This window comes from Dysidea avara, chromosome 11 (genome assembly GCF_963678975.1).
Source record: "Dysidea avara chromosome 11, odDysAvar1.4, whole genome shotgun sequence".
Lineage (NCBI taxonomy): Eukaryota > Metazoa > Porifera > Demospongiae > Dictyoceratida > Dysideidae > Dysidea > Dysidea avara.
This window is the reverse complement of record NC_089282.1, coordinates 13,587,977-13,608,031: the sequence shown is the minus strand read 5'-3', so window position 1 is coordinate 13,608,031 and position 20,055 is coordinate 13,587,977. Positions and strand designations below refer to the sequence as shown.

The window sequence follows — 20,055 nt, the reverse complement described above, 5'->3', positions numbered from 1 at the left end:
AACCTGGCAGTGGAACCCAAGATAGTCAAGTGCAAAATACAATAGAAGAAGACAGCATCAACACACCTCCAGGAACTGTCCTACAACTGGTAGATGACTATGAGGAAGAGGAAGTTGAGGCACCAGAAGTACTGCTGTACCCACAAAGTGAGGACAGAAATAACTTGAGAAGATACCCGCAACGCAGAAATCGACGTAAGCCACTTCGCTATCAAGATGGGGTTCCTTGACATGGGACATGTACTTACAAGGAGGGGACATGTGTAATACTGTGATTACTATAATATTATGCACTACAGTAATGTTGTAACTAACAGATCTTTGTATAGGTATTAACAACTTGCATGCCACTAATAAACACTTGTAACTCTAGGACATCCTTTTGTACACAGAGTTAGTGTGTGACTGATTTTGTTGTTGTTGTGAGATATATCATTTACTGTACCTTCACGAGTTAGTGGACTCCGAGCGGCCTGTGCTACACATACATACATACATACATACATACATACATACATACATACATACATACATACATACATACATACATACATACATACATACATACATACATACATACATACATACATACATACATACCTATGTACGTACTTACGTACATAGGTATATACTATGCACTTTAAAAAATGTCATGTCCAGTGTTGGGCGTAGTAGTAATATTATTACTTAATGCAGTAATGAAGCAATATAATGTGCTACATTTCTTGTGCTAGTAATATCTAACGGATAGTTACTTCACTTAAGTAATGTGTTGCTAAAGTAGTGCATTACTACTTGTTACTGTAATATTATTACCTAATGGAGTATTAACATGTTACTTAACTAGCACATTGGTAATATCATTTATTACCAGTTACTTTTAAACCAAAGTAATATATAACTGTAATGCGTTCATCGCATTCATTGCAGTGGCAGTAACAAGTAATATATTACTTTTTAAAAGTAGTGGCCTTAACACTGTCATGTCTTACAACATCTCAGGATAATTGACAACAGCAGATTGTTGAGACAAAAATTATCAAACAGTATGGTAGTACCGTTTAAGTAGGGATCCGGGTGAAAAGCTTGTGTGCCGCCAAAAATTCTGCCTTTGAAAATCATCCTAGAGACATCTTACAAGATGAAAATCACCTTTACAGAATAGTACTAGTCCATATAATACATTAAATATTACAAAATACTTACAGGTAGCCGGATATAGAATTTTAAAAAATCGCCAAAACTTGAATTTTAGACTGCCTGACCACAGTCACAAGCCTAGAGGCCAAATGAAGCAGCGCACAGCCACCATTTTATGCCACAATAACAAACTCACCAGTGGGGTGTGCCTTTTGGGATTCCAACGAGTGTATGCCCTCTGCGCCTTGTCTTTTCTTTTATCTTCAATCAGGCTGCTTGTCTTCTTCTTCATCCAACGAAACCATATCGAGGCGTTCATTTTCTGTATCAACACTTTCCTTAAGCAGCATAGTAGATGCCACAGGAAAGTTTAAGGCGCTTCGACACTAGGTACCAGTACTAGATAGCCACCTGTATCTTCACGATAGGTCACAAGATCATGCCTATTCTTTATTTTATGCATTATCAATTAAAACCACAATTGACCACACCCCTTTTACGCTAGCTGTATTTGCAATGGAATAGCTAATGATCACACACCTTCAAGTTGGTAGCTAGGCTGACTCGGGATAAAACCAATATCCGATATATTTTTATTCTGTTTTACCAATGGCTAACCGATACCCGATTGTAGGTCTCCACAAGTTATACTTGTGCATACTCTACTAAAAGTACAACTAGTAAAGCCAATGCTGTGAAATTGTGACATTTACCTCAACTCAAAGTTGTTAGTCAGACAAGTGGGCTAGGGCCTGAACCATCACTAGTGGCTACCACAAAACATAAACAAATTATCTAAGTACATACCAGAGCCTTTGACATCAGCCCTGCAGCTGCTGAAGCTGAATAGACTAATAATCTGCTGGCTAATTATCGGCTTCTACGATTACCGATCCGATTATCGGTACAACTCTACTCGGGATGTTCTAATAATCAATCGAAACCATGATGACCACGCCCATTTTGGGCAAGCACACATCTTTGCAGGCTAGCAGACTCAAGATACTCTAATACAGCAGCCACCCTAGAACAGTCACTTGCTAGCTGTATGCTCTAACAAAAAACTAAACAAACTAGTATATTAAAATTTAGAAATGACATGTCAAAGTAGGGATTTCCCACCGAGCTATGCTGTAATAGCTACCATCGTTCATCTCTTGTATCACTACTTTTTATTGCTTGGATCCCTACTTCATTTCTAAATTTATAATTTTAAATGCAAGTGTAAGGAGAAATTTTACAAGCCAGTAGGAAAAATTGCAGTAAAATTCCAACAAGGGGGATACTACCTTTATAGTGCAAACCTAATTACTACTAAGAGTATGTAGCAATTAATACTAGTGCAATAAAACATTTATTTTAAAAATGAAACAGGATTAAAGTAGTGAAACAAGAGATGATGGTAGCTAGAGAGAAAAACCCTACTTAGAATTGTAGTAATGTGGGAATGCCAAAGTAGGTATTTTCCAACATTGCTACAATAGGGATTCTCCCTCATAGCTACTATCTACTGCTAGTTTTGTGGTGCCTAATCTAAGTATGCTCCTATAAGGAAAGTGTCGATATGGAAAATTAACACCTAGATATGGTTTCCAAAGAATAGTTGAAGAGATATGGCAAAGCACAGGAGGCAGACTTTCGTTGGAACCACAAAAGGGACATCAATCCCACCAGAAGAAATAAATAAAACTGTAATAACCCTTTGGATGCACCCTGAAATTTTGGGCTTGATGTATACTTAACCATGCTGCCTCATGTGAGGGGAGGGGACATTGAAAAGTGCATTATGACTAACATGAAAAATAGTGATCAAAAACTTATAATTACTAACCTCTAATATCAAAGGATACATGGTAATTGTTCACACTCTGACCCCACTTGCCATACCGACGTGTTAACACAGATATTTTTACACGAGTGCAGTATATATCCTTAGCAACAGCTTTCAGATAACCAATCACTAAATATTCGAATGGTTCTTTAAACTGTGTGTAATAATGGAGCGTCAAAGAGCTATCCTTTTCATAAAAGCAAACAAGCAAAGATGTATCAGTCTTATCAAAGCTGATGGTATCAACGTTGTATACAAAAGCATCAAATGTGATATCAGAGAAATCTTCAGTTGATTTTTTCATCTCATAGAGCTCAGCACCGCACAACATCAACAAGGACTTTTCATCGCGATCTGTTAGCATGTATACCTATAGTTTATGCAGATAGACAGCAACTACCTACCGGAGTAATCCACCGCTGCTTGTAACATGATGTAAAAATCGCGAATGGTAAATGGAGCACGAACATCAATATCATCATCATCTTGGTACTCGTTGATGTCTTCCTGTTCGTGAATCACTCCCGCTCGTTTTCTACATATTGCAGCGTAATATTATTGTAGAGCTATAGCTAAGTGCCATCCTCCCGCGTACCTGACGTATTTTCTCGCGGCTTTCCCCAACTCTCGAAGTATGACTGCGTCCAGAGCAGCTACATACACGCTAACCTATTAAAGAACAGTAAGTTATTATATACACTTTTCAGGTGACAATTCTATCACTAACCATGTCAATTTGCTACGGTAAATGCTACTTGACAAATGAATCACGTGATACACTCAGTAAAGATCACGCGAGTCATGAAAGGAGTGGCTTCGCGAAATACACCTCGACTGCAGCAACCTCGTCGACAACGCACAAAATAGCTGTAGCTATCACTCCTGCAAAATTGAGACCATGAATGAAGAAACGATGGGTACGGGAAAGGCGAGGTAGAACAGGAAGAGATTTTCGAGACACACCACGTAGAGGAAAATCGCTTCTATAACAATAGCGAAATATGGCTGTTGGATAACTATGACTGTAGTACTCTTCCTGCGTGTTTAGTTACATGGAGGTTTACTGACATTCAGAGACTAAATGAAAGGCGGCAGCTGGGAGCGGGACAAAAGAACCGCGGCCCTGAAAAAGCAATCTTACAAAATGATATCAACAAACTAGAACACCGGGCTGACTTACGGTCAATGAAATTCAATTTCATCAACTGATTTATCTTGGAAAAATCATTATAACCATGTATCAACTAAAGCCTATAGCCGGAACCCTTGGACTACTGAGACGTAGCTACCTTCAGCCACTCAGTTGACATTCCAACCAAGAAAACTTTGTATTTAGCATTAGTTCGATCACAATTACTTTACTGTTCTCCTTTATGGCACCCCTACCTTATTTGCGACATCTCTACTTTAGAAAGAATCCAACACCGGGCAACCAAATTTATTCTAAATGACTATGTAACCGATTGCAAAACACGTCTTATCAAACTTAACATACTACCACTGATGTACACCTATATGATCTTTATGACATACTCTTCTTCAATCCAGCATCCATCTAATCATTTCAATATCAGTAACTATGTCAACTTTTGCCGCAATCCTACCAGATCCTCCACCAGTAACAAGCTTCAACACAATTTTACATCATCCAACAAACAAAGTAACTTCTACTTTAACAGATTACCAAGAACCTACAACAGTCTACCAGTACTTGACTTAAATCAACCTTTTTCCACCATTAAATCACAGTTACTCAAGATCTTCTGGCAGCATTTTACAAACAATTTTGACTCTGACAATCCTCACAGTCTGCACTTTGTTTGCCCTTGTAGTACCTGCTCCAAGTCTCCTAGTTTGCCCACCAAACTTCAGCAGTAATTAATAAGTTTTTTTTCTTGCTCTCTCTTAAAACAAGTACTTAGCTATATAAGTAAGTTTATTATTAAATACACATGTAAGTTTTAAAATTATAGGATAGTTCAACTATATATCAAATGTAAATGTATGTAATAACTTTAGCCAGCTAACATAATTTGATTGTAATTTTATACATTCAATTGTAAATGTAAGTTGTACGTATACTTTTTCTGGCTGTGGGCACCAGTTGCCCACAGACTATTAATGCAGGCCTTGCCTGCATTAAAAAGCAGTTAAAATAAATAAAATCCTACCAAATGTGTGCACTTAACCGGCAATAACAAACAAGAGAACTTTCTTTAAACACAGTTACAGTATTTATGACCAACAACTGCAACAAGTTTCATCAGCCAAGTATCTGGGAGTCACTATTGACAGCCATCTTACTTGGAAAGATCACATCAATGATATCTGTTCCAAAGCTAACTCTGCAAAGGCGTTTCTACAAAGAAATATATACCAGTGTCCAAAAGCCATAAAGTCAAATTGCTATAAATCACTAGTCAGGCCAATTCTAGAATATGCTGCACCAGTGTGGTGTCCCTTTCTACAATGCCAAACTTATCAAATAGAGAAGATACGACGTAGTATGGCACGCTTTGTAATGAATGACAATTTTCGGTATAGTAGTGTCACAAACATGATGAATCATCTATCTTGGTCCACATTAGCAAGTAGACGAAATTACCTAAAACTGATTTTGTTCTACAAAATTGAAAAAGAATTTGTTGAAACCACTGTAAACTTGCTGCCACTAACTACAGTTACACGAGGACACCCTTGTCGTTACATCATCCCTCCAATCAGAACTGAGACTTTTGCCAACTCTTTCCTACCCTCCGCTACCAAACTGTGGAATGAGCTACCTGAGCCACTAGTGATGATAGACAACTTCACTGGTTTTAAGGATCAACTATCACAGCATGTTTTGTTATAACTAGCACTTAATTGTAATTGTATCTGTGTGTTTATACTCCCTGTGAGGTTCTACACAATAATAATAATAATAATAAAAAGCGCATGACATGGTTGCAACTCTACACGAAAACTTGAACTTGATTATTTCAAAAGCAAGAACATACTGAGAGATGGGAATAGGAGATAATGTAAAAGAAAGTTAAGTACGAGGTTAAGTACTACTAAAGCAGAGGGAAAGACTGCATGATTTGGTCAATCACATCAGTAACTCAATAATACAGCATCAGATAAAGTACAGCACCAACCTTTAACATAGACAAAAGTTATGACGTTTCATCATAAATCAGTCCATCCATTGTGTTTGAAAAATTAAAACTAGTAAGGCACCTGGACCAGATGGATGACCAGCGGAGGTTTTCAAACAGTGTGCAGGTGCAGATCAGTTATGTGTCCCTCTGTCTATCCTTTTTAACAAATCCTTAGAAAGTAGTGTACTGCCAGATGATTGGAAAATTGGTTACATAACACTTATATACAAGTAAATAATTATTGTCCTGTTTGCCTAACGTCTATTGTCATTAAAATATTTGAATCCATTATAAAGGATACTCTGTCAAATTACCTCTCTGACAATAACTTGCTCTCACCTAATTGGCATGGGTTTGTTCCTAGAAGGTCATGTTGCACTCAACTACTACATGCTTTATATGATTGGACCTTATCACTCAATGAACGTCTCTCTACTGATGTAGTTTATTTTGATTCCTCAAAAGCATTTGACAGCATCCCACATACCAGACTTTTATTGAAACGGAATTAACAGTCAACTTTTGAGCTGGTTTGAAAGTTTTCTTACAGGTTGATGCCGATGTGTTAAAATTAATGGTGTCTTGTCATCTTGGGTACAGGTGTCCGGTAGTGTCCCGCTGGGCTCCATACTTGGTCCGTTATTGTTTTCTCTATATGTTAATGAACTGCCATCACTTGTCTCCAGTCAGTTACTGATGTTTGCAGATGAAAGAATACAGCCAGAATGATTCCATTCATCATACTATGACAGATTAAAACATCTAAACCTGCCATCTTTACAGCACCATAGACGAAGGGGTGATTTGATCTATTTGTACCAAATTCTCAAAGGCAATTATGACGTAGATAATCAATAAGAGGTTGCACAAAGAAATTATTCAAGCATCACACTAATTCATATACAAGATCTAAATTTTATAGTAACAGAGTAATCGATGACTGGAATTCGTTACCCAATCTATTGTTGATTCTCCCTCTGTCAATGAATTAAAAACACTGCTGGACAGACATTACAGTAATTGCTTATTTGATTTTGTATAGTAATTAGCACATAATGTTTATGATGTACAGGCATAAGCCTTTATCCTTAAAACACAAATAAACACAATCAGCAAATGAATCAAACGTATGGACTTGTGATAATGCTAAGTTAGAAAAATGCTGCAAGTTAAAAGCAAAAGAAAGATGAAGAGATGAACAAACATTATTTTTGGCTTGTGAACATGGAAGTACCCAAAGATTATCTCATGATTACAGACTCACTTTAAAAGAACACTGAGAGCATCAACTAGATTTGACAAATACTCCGAGGATTCACATACTGCATATATTTTTTCATCTGCATAATTTCTCTGATAAATAACTCTTAAACAGATGGAAACTGAACAACATAGTACCAGTACTGATTCCTGCTGGTTCGTTTATGAACCTGAAGTGAGTCGGTAAATGATGGGAAAAACTTCAAAGAAATGCTTGAAATTATTGTATGCAGATAATTCATCTGAATCTGTTATTAAACACAATTGACATACAGATAAAGATGTTGGTCCCTAGCTCCTTAGGCTGCCACTTCAACTTGATTACTCTTGGTGAAGGGTTAATGAAATGGTAACTCATCACCATGGCATGTTTCTGAGTTAAGATATCTGCAGGTAAAGTACAGGTTAGGAACCCAGCTCAAGGTTCTTGAAACCGAGGCAAGCCAAAGTTTCTAAAATTATGAAGAATCAAGGGTATAGTTCTTAATCAACTGAGAGCATGGATCAGTGTTTAATGTTAGCAGCATTATGAAACCCATAATCAAAACTTTTCATAACTATAGCATTTTGCTAAATACTATGCAGTGACTCTGGTTTCTAACCAACTCAAGGTTTCCAATATGCCAGGAGGTTTCTTAGTGATATTAGAATCTCATTAATGCCAAAGATCAAAGCAGAATATGCAGTAGTTAAATGCATATGGAGTTTCTAGTGGTATTTTCCACCATGGATGTGCCAACAGTGGTCAGTACTAACCAACACTTGAACAAAATAGCCACTACTTAACCACTACACATTTGTATCTGATTTAGACTAGTTAAGGTGACCCATATTTTATCCTATAATATTCTGTCTCTTGTTACCACCACTATTCGAAACCTAGGTACATCCCTGTTCCACTTATCGTGAAAATTGTTCAAAGGTGGACATCACTAATCAAGTTGACGTAGCCTTACCTGGAATGCAATTGGAACAAAATGACCTCTTGCTCTCAAAACATAGAGATGGTATATATTGGAGGAAGTCATCATGAGTGAACTGAAACAATAAAAATTTGAGTAGAAATAGGGTATGAGTAGGACTAGGGTACGAGTCAACCCACATGAGAAAATTTCATAGCCATGTGAAAGCATATAAAATATACCCTCAAATAATTTCAAATGATGCCCCACAGACCACAATATTGGTTTACTCTAATTAATAATCACTTTCATTAATTCTTTGCCTAATTTGTGGTTTCTTGAAATTCATGTTTCTCTTCTTGAAACTGAAACCACCAAATGTTCCTGGTTCTATTTTTTCTTCTTTGACCACAGTGTCTTCCAAACTATCCACCGTTTTTTCTTTAAACATTTCCTTCATCTCTGTGTCTTCAGCCTTGTCTGCTTCACTATCAGACTCACTACTCTCTGATTCTTGATGTGTAGCTATATCCTGTTTCTCTTCCATAGCGTCTTCTTCCTCAAACGGAACTTGTTCCCTGTAATCCAATAGCATATGTACATTAAAGTCATAGTCCAAAACACAATGAAGCTTCTGTAATAGGACCATGGGACTAAAGAAATACATCAATAATAATACCCTCACTATAATACATGTATTATTTCTGAAAGGAATACTAGGTGGTGGTCTTAGTAATGAAGTACACCTTTGGAACATACCAAATTGCCTTGAATTCCAGTCAGTTAAAATTGTTTGTATGATTTTACAGTAATCAAGTTACTATGTAAGAAGGTCACATTTATAATTTAACTCCTCCACCTCACAATGCTATATCCCCATTCAACATTTCCAGAAACCAAAATTGGCATAGCTATAAAAATCTATAATATGCATAGAATTTGATATGGGTATCGCACCAGAAACACGTAACTACAGTTACCACAGTTAAATCTGAAAACAACTCAGGCAAATAAAAATTTTCCAGGCATGCAAAATAAAATGAGTTCATGAACAACTAGAAAGCTGTCAACAACCCCCCCCCCCCCCCCCCATAAGCCATTATTTCTTTGTGATGTACTGCAAAGCATTGGTTTTATACTAACTTGATGAACGTATTTGCAAAGCACAGTGAAGCTAAAGAAAGGCCACCTCACCATGTCACGTATCCCAAATATAGCTTAGACCTTGTTAATAAGACCACCTCATTGATGGCCATTTTTCTTGGCCACACAGGTGGTCCTATTTATGAGGTTTAACTTTGCTAAGAAGCATTTACCTACCTTTCTGCGACAACTGTCCAGCCACCATAAGCTCCTCGATGGTAGCCCCTTCCACTGTAAGGTCTCTTTACACCACTGTCATCATTACTGTCATCATTACTGGACCTCTTTGCACCAGCACTGACTTGGTCACTTTCACCAGCACTTAATGAGTTTGACTGTTCACCACTTCCACTTGTGGTTTGTTCAGAAGTGTTTTCTCCTTGTAGCATGTCTGGTTTCTCCCACTGTGTCACTATAAAAATGTCTGGTCAAGAACTATACATGTATATTACACACAGCTGCTTTGTACATATTCTATAGCCAGAAACTATCTACAACCTGAAATTAACCTTTTGAAAAGTAACTACATACACAAACTATTTTACTAACATTTTTAAAACACACACTATTAGAGTTGTTATCCATATTCCACTTATTCAGATACTTGGTTAACCAAACTATGGAAATGACTGCTCTATTAGTGTTTTCTCAGCACACTACAAGACATACATACCTCCGGTCACTGTATTGTAGTAATATGGTATTCCTTCTGGAGTTGACAACTGCCACCATAGTGACTTATTTTCTGTCGCTGTCGGAGGATTCTGTTTATAGTATGCCAACATGATTTCAGCATTAGTAGCTGCATAGTCAGTATTGATCTCAGTGGGAAGGGTGGGTTGTGAAGGTCCAGTCTTGCTCGATTTCTTGCCTCCCTTTTTCTCTGGCTGCGGTGGTGGCTCTGGATTAGACTGTGGCTTAGCACTAACTGTGACAGATTTCTCAAGGTTCTTGTATGATTTTTGTTGTTGAATTCTCTTTAGTGCTTTCTTCACCTCCGGATCCGTTATAGCACTAGACAACTGTTCTTCCAAAACATCTTTCTCATAAGCTCTTTGAGCTTCCTGTACTTACCACATGAATTATAAACAACCAGGACATTACAGTGAAACCTCATTCATATATAAGGTCCTATGGCTACAAGAAGTTACATGTATGTATATGGCATAGTTATTAAAGAGGTCACGAAGAACACAGTAGCTTTGTCAAGAGTTATAAACGTCTACCTTTGTTTGGGACCTACTTGACATGGTTGCTATGTCTTATTAAAGAGCTAACTGAGGTTTCACTGTGTTTACTCATACCAATTCAATTCGTATCAATTCTCTGGTTACACTCTCTTGCTCCTTACGTTCTTCAGTATTCTTCTTCCGTGCCTGTAGCAAAGAGAAATAAGGTGTTAGGCTTATATCAGGAATTTTAAGCACGTAGATTTTGTACTCTATCCAAACACCCATTTAAACATAAGTTTAAGTCCAACTGAGTGTTAATGGATAGTGTTCTATAGGGATTAATTCTGCCCAAATTTGCTAGTGAACACAATTCATAAGTCAACAATTAATGATGTTTCAGGGGTTCAGGCCTGAAGCCTTAATAACAATGTTATAAGGGTAGATTGAAGGTTACCATACCAGAATTATATTAGTAAATAAATCCACATCCTAAAACTTTAAGCTGTCCGTAAAGATTGTTACATTTCTCTCAAAGCACTTATATGCAGTCGGCAGTTTTGCGTGCATTTCCAATCACAATACAGCTTACCTCTCTTAGGTGGTTAGCAACATTAGCCTTGTGTCTCACACCTCTTTCATGATGATCAACACTCTGTTAAAACATGTTAACAAGAGATAAATCATTCTGATGGTGAAGGATTGATACTTACAATTTTATTATCAGCATACCAACATTTACAAATCTCGCAGAATTTTCTTGGTTGAGATACCCAGTAATCTGCCCTACGGCAAAGAAACAACGTGTTAAGGGCTTTAAATATCTTGTAAACAAACGACTCTTACATTTTCGGTCAGTAAACTTTAATGAAAGTAGTGAGCTTTAATTAAAACATAATCCGCGCCAAAGTCCACGCGCTTACTCGCGCTTCATCCTATCACCAATTTAAACACTTAAGAGATGTCGGACGACGCTAAGGTTAGTTGAACGATCAATACTTATGTTATCTTAAGCCTATAACCCTAAATGTTTTTTTTTTTTTTTGTACTTCTCGCAGCCTGAGGTAAAACCAGACGTGGGAAGTAGTGAACATATTAACTTAAAAGTAACTGGCCAGGTAGGTAGGTTTTATGCTGTATAAATCTAAAGTATAAGTATCTTGGGTGCAGGATGGTAGTGTTGTACATTTCAAGATTAAGAAGAATACACCATTGAAAAAACTAATGACGGCGTACTGCGAAAGACAGGTGAGCTACTTAATGATGTGTAAAAAAAACCCCATGCATTATAAATCTGCATTCAGGGACTTTCACAAGGAGCAATTCGATTTGTATTTGATGGTGACAACATAGAAGAAACAGACACACCTTCAAGGGTATGTAGCTTTTGTATCTATTTACTTCACTCCCCCATAACACCTACTGTTTTATTTAGTTGAATATGGAAGATGATGACACAATTGAAGTATTCCAACAGCAGACTGGAGGAATGTAGCTATACTTAATAGACATTGATGAAATTTACATGTTTAGATTCCCTGAACCAACTATATCATATACACATGCATACGTTACGTCATTTAGAACCAATGTAAAAAAATCTGTCAAAAAAAATTTTAAGAAGAAAATCTATGCTTACACAGAATACAAGCATGCAATTAAAAGATATTGGGATTAGCACTAGGTTAGGTGTTGTGTGCTTTCTTCAGTCACTGCTACATTGTACTGCTTTAGCTGTTTCCTGTGATGAAAGACTGTCCATGTTCTTTGTGGTGTCTGCTTGCTTGTCATCTGTTTCGTGGCTGTCTAAGTGATTTTCTAAACTTGCTGGCTTAGGTGGTGATTGAGTAGTTGACTCTTCTTGATGGATTGGTTTGAATGCTGTTGCCACTGGGTAGAATTCCCGACATTTGGCTTCAAAACTGGCTACTTGATCAGGACATTTCCCCAGTGCGCCACTTTTAAGTAAAGAATGTACACTTAGGCAAGTCTAAAAATGAGAGATGAAAAGTCCAGTATAAGAACTAGTTACATAAAAGAATTAAATTGTAAAATGTGACATTGTATGTAGCCTGTTTTCTATGACAACTTCATTTTGAGAGAAAATGAATTGCCTCAAACAACGGCCAGTTACTGTAGCAAACAACAAGATGTCTTGTACATTTAACAAAGAACAAGACAGCTGTAAATGCTTGCAAAATAAAAGGAGAAAAAGGTCTTGCACATTTATTACCTTGAGATTCCTTGATGGGTAATTTAAATTTGTAATTAATGAAATAGCTTCATCCCTGCATTCTGGATGAAGTCTGTACAATACAGTAGCTCCTGCAGAGAGTACACAATTTATAACATGACTACAGTAATCAGTTATATGTACTCCACCTGTAACAAGATGTGGGACAGAGTCTTGATGTCTCAACAAGTAGTCCTTATTGAATTCTTCCACAGAAGACTTCCCTCCTAAAAGTGTTGGTAATGCTTCGTCTATCACTTGTTTAACTGGCCCTGATAGCTCCGCATCAGTGGCAGATTGAACTAGAAATGATGCTAAAATGTTTTAGTGATACAATCCTAGTACGTACCTGCTAAAACAAAGTCCACTACATCAATATGCATTTCTGGATGCTCTGCATTGACCAGAAGGCCTCTCTTCAATGATCTCAACATCAACAGGAATTTCCCTGTATTAGATTACAACATTGCTATATAATCAGGAAATAGGAAAAAGGGGTGATTACTTTTCCGAGAATAAATGGAATAGCTCATCAAATGTGTGTCAGTACAACCACGAGATAAATGCTGTAGTGGAACTAGGAACTTCAATGCTTCCTCCAGTGGCTCTTTGATCTGTGTTGGGATAGAGGGGTATAAGATGTATGTCCAGAGGCTTCCATATTTTTGTAACAAGATCTGATATAATTGAATTACATAACCACCCATTTTGAAAGGTCAAATTATAACCACTCACTTTGAAAGGTCAAGTTTTTAGTAACTTTCTGTGTTGCATAGATTTTGAAATCTTCTGTCTTACAATCCAGGCCACACCCAGAAGCATCTGTGGAATCTGGATCCCATCCCATTGGACAGGCATTTGCTTATAGTAAAGGCATAGGCCACCTTGATTGCAAAGAATTTAAAATTACTTTAATCAACATCACTTTTTGCCAAAATGTTAAAAGATTCACTAAAGCATTGCATTGGCATTGCAATAATACCCAGCACATGGCTTTTAAGTTGGTGTGTGGTGCGTGCGTGACTCCGTGTGTGTGTGTGTGTGCGTGCATGCGTGCGTGTGTTGACACTTGTATTCGACTTACTGCAACAAGCTTAGCAGGATCTAATTCTTCCTCTTTCTCTTCAACAGCCTTCTTCTCAGTATCAGTTGGTTTGGGTTTATTTTCTGAAAAACAGAAGTCAACACCATTTGTACATAGTAACTAGCAAAAGAAAAATGACTTAACAAAATAGGTCCATTGCATGGCTGCAGTTCCAATCAACATAACCCACTAGCACATTAGTGGGATTCAGAAGTTAATGCTATAACACACACCAGCACATTTGCAGTATCATAAGATTCACAGTTGTGTAAAGTTAAGAATTGTTCCCTCCTAACTTCACATAACAAAGCAGAAAAAGAACTTCAACTTAAAAATCATGTTTTCTTTTGTTTGTGCAGTAATGACAAATTATGCAAAAAATGCATAACAATTTACTGAAACATTCCCCTCCTATAGTTAGTAAACAAAATTAGACAGTACAAACATGTAGATGGGATGGAAAGTTACAGCACTTAATTTCAATTATGATCAAACATACATATATACATACATACATACATACATACACACACATACATACATATGTACGTACATACATGCAAACGACACCACTCTAAGCACACACTAATGTCACATCCACACTATACACTACATGCACTGTACTAAACCAACATTTACACAATGCAAACACTTACACATGACTATACAACAATACAGTGATGAGAACACACCATTTGAGATTTTGTCCATGAAAACTATATGGAAAGCATTTCATGGGATTTTCAATGGTAAGTTTTCATTTGATTTGCCCTACTGTATGATTTGCCCAGTAACCGGTCATGACATTTTGTCCAGTTCACAGCTCTAATCCTAGTCTGAGTGAAAATAGCTGGAAGGGCTAAGAAAACCAACTAGTCGTGGCTCAATCTGCAGGCTGTTCAGCTGGATTAACTGACCAACATGGTTCAAGCTACGAAGGAGGAAGGGGAGTAACTAGATGCAATTCTACCAAAGTCAGATGGACGTTTATCAATATAAGCTTAACTGAACAATCAAAGCAGCACATTCTACTGTACGTGATCAACGTAACCATTATTATAGCTTCCTCGAGTGTGCACAAACCCATCTAGTTAATTAACAAAGGTGTGACATGGTAAAGAGGATCCATTGACAATATTTTTTTAAACTTTTTTTTTCTCCAAACAATTAACCTTTCAAAAATTCTTCCAACTATACCATATTAATATGCTATGAAAATAACATTCTATGGACAGTCAATAGAGACTTGCTACATAAATTTCTTTACAGAACACAACATACATACAAAACCAACCTTTTTTCTCTTCTTGCAGTTTAGCCTGTGCTTTTAACTCAGCCTTCCTTTGTTTGCGACGCATTTTCTTCTGCTCGGCTGATGGTGCAGATTCTAGCATACACAACACGTATCACCATGCATGTACACATCATTACTAACAAAACATGTCTACCTTCCTTTTCATTACTAGCTGTCACTTCTTCAGTGTGAGGATTATCATGTAGTTGAAGGTATATCTGTAGGGAAGAAACTAGTATAAAAATTGTTGTCAAACAAAAACATTAACATACTTTTACAGCTAGTTTAGTAACTTCAACATAGAAAGGATGATCTCTTAACGTATCTTCTAGTGTTATCAAACTGAAAAAGACACAAATGTACACATACTATCAATGAGACACAATGTATTTACTTTATATATGCTCTGAGAGTCATCTTTCTCATGCAGTAGGTGTGAAAGTCAAACTGGTCGTCGTGGATATCCACAAAATGCTATACAAATAGAAAATTGTTTCAAAGATTCACATATGTCAACGTATTCAGCACTCCACACAAAATCGGCCGATTAACCATACCTTTTCAACTTGGTGACACTTCTTCAAAGCTTCTCCAAGCTTTCCTTGGCGATAGTAACTAAGCGCACACTCCAATTCAAACCACATACACTGCATCTCAATTAGGATCTCCAAAGTGCTTGCACCCTCCTGAAAATTTCAATATGCAACTTTTAAAATTAAGCAATATTTGCATACTCTTGTAAACTTCTGGCTTTTCTCAACTGCCTCATCCACTTGGTCAATTCTCAGTAAATATTTTGCAAATTTAGAATTCACATATCTGTCGGCTGTGTCTAACGACTGGGCCTCATCCATCCAGTGTGCGGCAGCTTTTAAGTCACCAGCATTCTACAAATAACACACAGAAAACATTTCTATCCACTGTTGAAGAAAATCTGTTTAATAAAAGGAAAAATTATAGCTACGTAAGGATCCAAGAAATAAAAAGTAGTGAAATAAGGGAGGTCACCTACACCTGAAGATATACTAGTGGACAGTGAATAGGGATTAAATGTCCAATTCACATGTAAGTGACCTCCCTTGTTTCGCTACTTTTATATAACTCTTTGATTCCTAATCAACTTAAAATTCCTAACCTCTCTTGTTTACAGTTTTTGTAACATTATTATGATTGGTGAAAGATTGGCACCAAGCTTATCAATTTTGTCTGAATGCATGCCCCAACTATCAATAGTATAATGGTCAATACACTTCATTTTCAGCTCGTTACACAGTGCTAAATAAAGAAAACTACGAGAAGGACCTTTGTAACCAATCCAGTCACAATGAAGTACTTGCCCATTACAAATGTAGAGAAGTCATCACAGTACCACTGTGAATTGACACTTTGCGCCGTCAGCAAAGATAAATGGGACACAAAGGAGGACACAGGTAAGTCCATGAAGCATGCATTGTATGCACTCCAGTATGTTAAAAGGCACCTGTCAGGCTGAGGCAATGTCGAACAGTGAAAAAATCAAGTCCATAGCGTCAAGTTACATTTGTCTGAAGGCATCAGTCAGTTAGCCATGCAGTCAGTAGAAAATTCCAGTTTAAATTTTGTAGCAGCCTATTGGAAGCATTTCAGATTGTACTGAAAGCATTTTTGGGCTTGGTTATACCTAACCAATACTGCCAAGGTGCCACCGACATATTGTGAAGCTGATTTCTGGTAACTATGTTTTTGTGAGAAGGTGCATGATCCCTATCAGAGTTCTACCATATTGTATAATGCTACTAAATCTAACTGATGGATATTTCTCATAATATTTCACTAAACACATCAAATACAGAAATAAACAAAATACCTTGTATACTTTAGCTTTAATCATACACAATTCCATCATAGTTGGTGTATGTTCAATGGCCTTATCCACATATTCCATTGCCTTCTGGGTGTTCCCAATGGTGGTGTAGTGACGTACTAGAAAGAAGAGCACCCATAGCTCAGCACTTGGTGGCTCCACAGCAAAATAATCACTGCCTGGTGGATGGAAACTGCCATGCTCACGCAGGCAGTGATAAAACGATTCAACCGTTCTTGTAATTATTTCAACCTGAAATTGAAAAAAAAATTTTTTTTTAAACGAACTCTTGAAAGCAAATCTCAACAGGTCTGATTCCAGAGGTAATAACCTCTCTACTACAGCAAAAATAAGTTTGTTAAAATAATTAAGTTTGAAAGGTTCTACTAAAGTGGAACAATGTTAAAAAAGCAACTGGGGCACAGACAGCCCAGACAGCTACAATATACAGACAATTGAACTAACCTTAGTGGGATCTTTATACAAACTTTTTAAATTAACAAATAGTGGAGGAATTCCTTTGTGGAATCCTGGCTGCAAGTATTCATCTAGTAACTTAGCAAATGCATCACCTAGCAAAGGAAAAATGTCAAAGTACCATCTTACCGAAAGTGCTACTTTACCTGTTGCAATGTTTAATGGCAGACGCTTAACAGTACTTGAGAAAGGTAACTCTTTCCGTAGGTTAACATAAAATTGTAAAGGATCAGCTGGCTTAACTAAATCTTGCAGACTAGTGTAGTAAAACACGTTTTCCGGATTTCGTTTCAACAGCTTCCAGTACAAAAGCCGAGCATCATTGAAATTTCCTAATTCAATACACACCTCAGCTACAATAACAACAGTAGATAATACAATTAGCACACAGAAGTTAGTTAATTTCACCTTTTAGCTCTTGCATAGCTAAGATGTCGCATATGTGAGAGTCGTGGTCATCCAGAAATTTTAAAACTTCTTTAAGCTGCCCTGACTCTTTTAATAACTGAGCTTCATACATGATCATCTCACTGTACTCATAGTCAGGCTTCTCCTGAAAAAATGACAGCAGAGTAGTACCAGTAAAAAACAGCAAACAGTGCATGTAACATATACTAAGTACAGGTGCTGTAAATGCTTTTTCGGTCTATATCCCTATCTGTAAATGCTATCCAACACGGTGAGAAGACTAAAAGGTCCTATTAATCTAGGGAGAAAGAATCTAGAACTTATAACTCCGTGGAATGCAGGAAAAAATGATTGAATATAAAAACAAATGTATTTTCAGTTTCACATTACACAAAACATTAAACAGAAGTAATCACAATGAATAGAATGCAAACTGTGGTATAATAATTGTAGCCACAAAAGCCCACAATATTACCAATTTAAGGACTAAAAAATAATAAATTCCCCTAGTAATGAGGTTTTTCACCACACACAGCATCAGGGAAACAGGGACACAAAGACATGTACAGGGGGTGCTCCACTAACACAAGATCTCATACAAGTTAAATTGTAAATCAACCAATGAATTATAGACAACAGCAACAGCTGCTAAAGTCAGCCACAAAAATTTCAGCTGGTTTATGACCAGATTGTAACAAACAAATTCAGCAAACTTTTTAAGTTGCATACCTGTCCCACACTCTGAGTAGCTCTGTATTCACCCATTATTCTAATTGCAGTATCGTAATCTTTCGCCATGTGGTAAGCTACGGCATAGCCAATCCATGAGCCCCTTTGTGCTGGCCTTAGCTTCAGTAGTTGGTACCTTGTATCCTGGTGTGCATCATACGTGATTTATTACAGCAACCGTTGAACACAAAATCTTACTCTAAATCCATCCAAGTCTCTCATTTGTACTTGCAGTAATGATAGATCACGAAGAATCTGTATATTCTCCTGGTGATGAAAATAAACTAATTGACAACCTAAGATGAGATACAAGCACTAACCTTGTCCCACTTTAGAGCATTCCTGTAGCACTTGATTGCTTCATCATATTTTTTCTCTGATCGCTGCAATAAACCATACACATGCCAGCCTACAGTGGTCTGTTAAGGATTCACAGATAACAGCTGTGACATAGACCCTTAAGTATGCAAAGGATACAGACATGACTTTTGAGATCATTTTTGAGACCCTTTCTCACTAAGTCGTATGCCTCCTCTTTGCGTCCCATACAGTTCAATATCAACCCTTTCATTGCTTGAGTTTCTACAAAATGTGAAAGTAATTTTTTACAGAAAAAATTGCATAGTACTAACCTCCATGATCTGCAAACTTAGGGTTGGAGAGTATTTGTTTAGCAAATTTCAATCCAGTCTTATATTGCTTGCATTCGTAGGACCGCTGTGGTGTGAAATGATAACACGTGCCATTCTAAATAGATCCCACTACGAATAGTGTGTGTTTAATCAGCTCACCAGTATCTTTTTAAACATCCCACTTTCTTTCGGGGGTAGCTTGTTGTTCGCAGACATCATTCTGCTTATCCGAAAGTATTAGGATTCCTTGATAAACTGACTGTGCGACCGTTCAAATGTTGGGAGAACGAACAGACGGCCAAATGGATCAATAACACGTTCGATTCACAACAGCGACATCAGCCTGTCTTCTGTTTAGAGTCCACTACATTACGATGCCATGTGTGCAGTCACGCGATCGCATTGCCAAAGAGCGTGTATTAATTAGAATACATTATAAACTACGAAAAATTTAACGGCACAATTCATTTGGTGTACGCACAAATAAAACATGGATTTATTTGGTCCAGCTGACTTTTGGGATGTCGTAATGTTCTGATAGTAAGTCCAATCTGTCGTTTAATTCTTCGACTCTTTGTTTATGGGTCTTTTTGGCTCTTTCCATAATATCCTTTGCTTGTCGCTTTTCTTGTGCCTTATCAAAGGCCAACTGGGCGGGAGTTTTGACTTTCTTATATACTTTCTCGTCTTTAACTTCTTCAGAAACTTGTGAGCTGGTTTCACTTGACAATTCCTTCGACTTCCTTTTCTTTTTCTTCTTTTTTACT

The 20,055-nt window shown here is 37.2% G+C and overlaps 3 protein-coding genes across 3 annotated transcripts; 1 reads left to right on the top strand and 2 right to left on the bottom strand.

The window, feature by feature from the left end:
• Nucleotides 1-8,508: 8,508 nt before the first annotated feature.
• On the bottom strand, nucleotides 8,509-11,504 carry LOC136237506 (WW domain-binding protein 4-like). Its single transcript, XM_066027678.1, has 7 exons — nucleotides 11,435-11,504; nucleotides 11,302-11,374; nucleotides 11,181-11,243; nucleotides 10,724-10,795; nucleotides 10,093-10,483; nucleotides 9,597-9,831; nucleotides 8,509-8,854 (listed from the first exon to the last, which is right to left on the bottom strand). Coding segments are annotated over exons 1-7 (1,119 nt in total). The 5' UTR covers nucleotides 11,437-11,504; the 3' UTR covers nucleotides 8,509-8,571.
• Nucleotides 11,434-12,205, top strand: LOC136237508 (small ubiquitin-related modifier 2-like). The gene is made up of 5 exons (XM_066027682.1): nucleotides 11,434-11,567; nucleotides 11,647-11,706; nucleotides 11,759-11,836; nucleotides 11,893-11,964; nucleotides 12,024-12,205. The coding sequence occupies exons 1-5, from the start codon at nucleotides 11,550-11,552 to the stop codon at nucleotides 12,081-12,083; spliced, it is 288 nt and encodes a 95-aa protein (XP_065883754.1). The 5' UTR covers nucleotides 11,434-11,549; the 3' UTR covers nucleotides 12,084-12,205.
• On the bottom strand, nucleotides 12,181-19,717 carry LOC136237505 (N-alpha-acetyltransferase 15, NatA auxiliary subunit-like). Its single transcript, XM_066027677.1, has 22 exons — nucleotides 19,448-19,717; nucleotides 19,289-19,373; nucleotides 19,134-19,238; nucleotides 18,977-19,065; nucleotides 18,855-18,923; nucleotides 18,657-18,800; nucleotides 17,928-18,072; nucleotides 17,666-17,872; nucleotides 17,508-17,614; nucleotides 17,046-17,294; nucleotides 15,934-16,086; nucleotides 15,757-15,885; nucleotides 15,594-15,673; nucleotides 15,472-15,541; nucleotides 15,354-15,417; nucleotides 15,200-15,292; nucleotides 13,906-13,988; nucleotides 13,327-13,435; nucleotides 13,171-13,269; nucleotides 12,971-13,123; nucleotides 12,822-12,913; nucleotides 12,181-12,578 (listed from the first exon to the last, which is right to left on the bottom strand). The coding sequence occupies exons 1-22, from the start codon at nucleotides 19,505-19,507 to the stop codon at nucleotides 12,294-12,296; spliced, it is 2,670 nt and encodes an 889-aa protein (XP_065883749.1). The 5' UTR covers nucleotides 19,508-19,717; the 3' UTR covers nucleotides 12,181-12,293.
• Nucleotides 19,718-20,055: the final 338 nt, after the last annotated feature.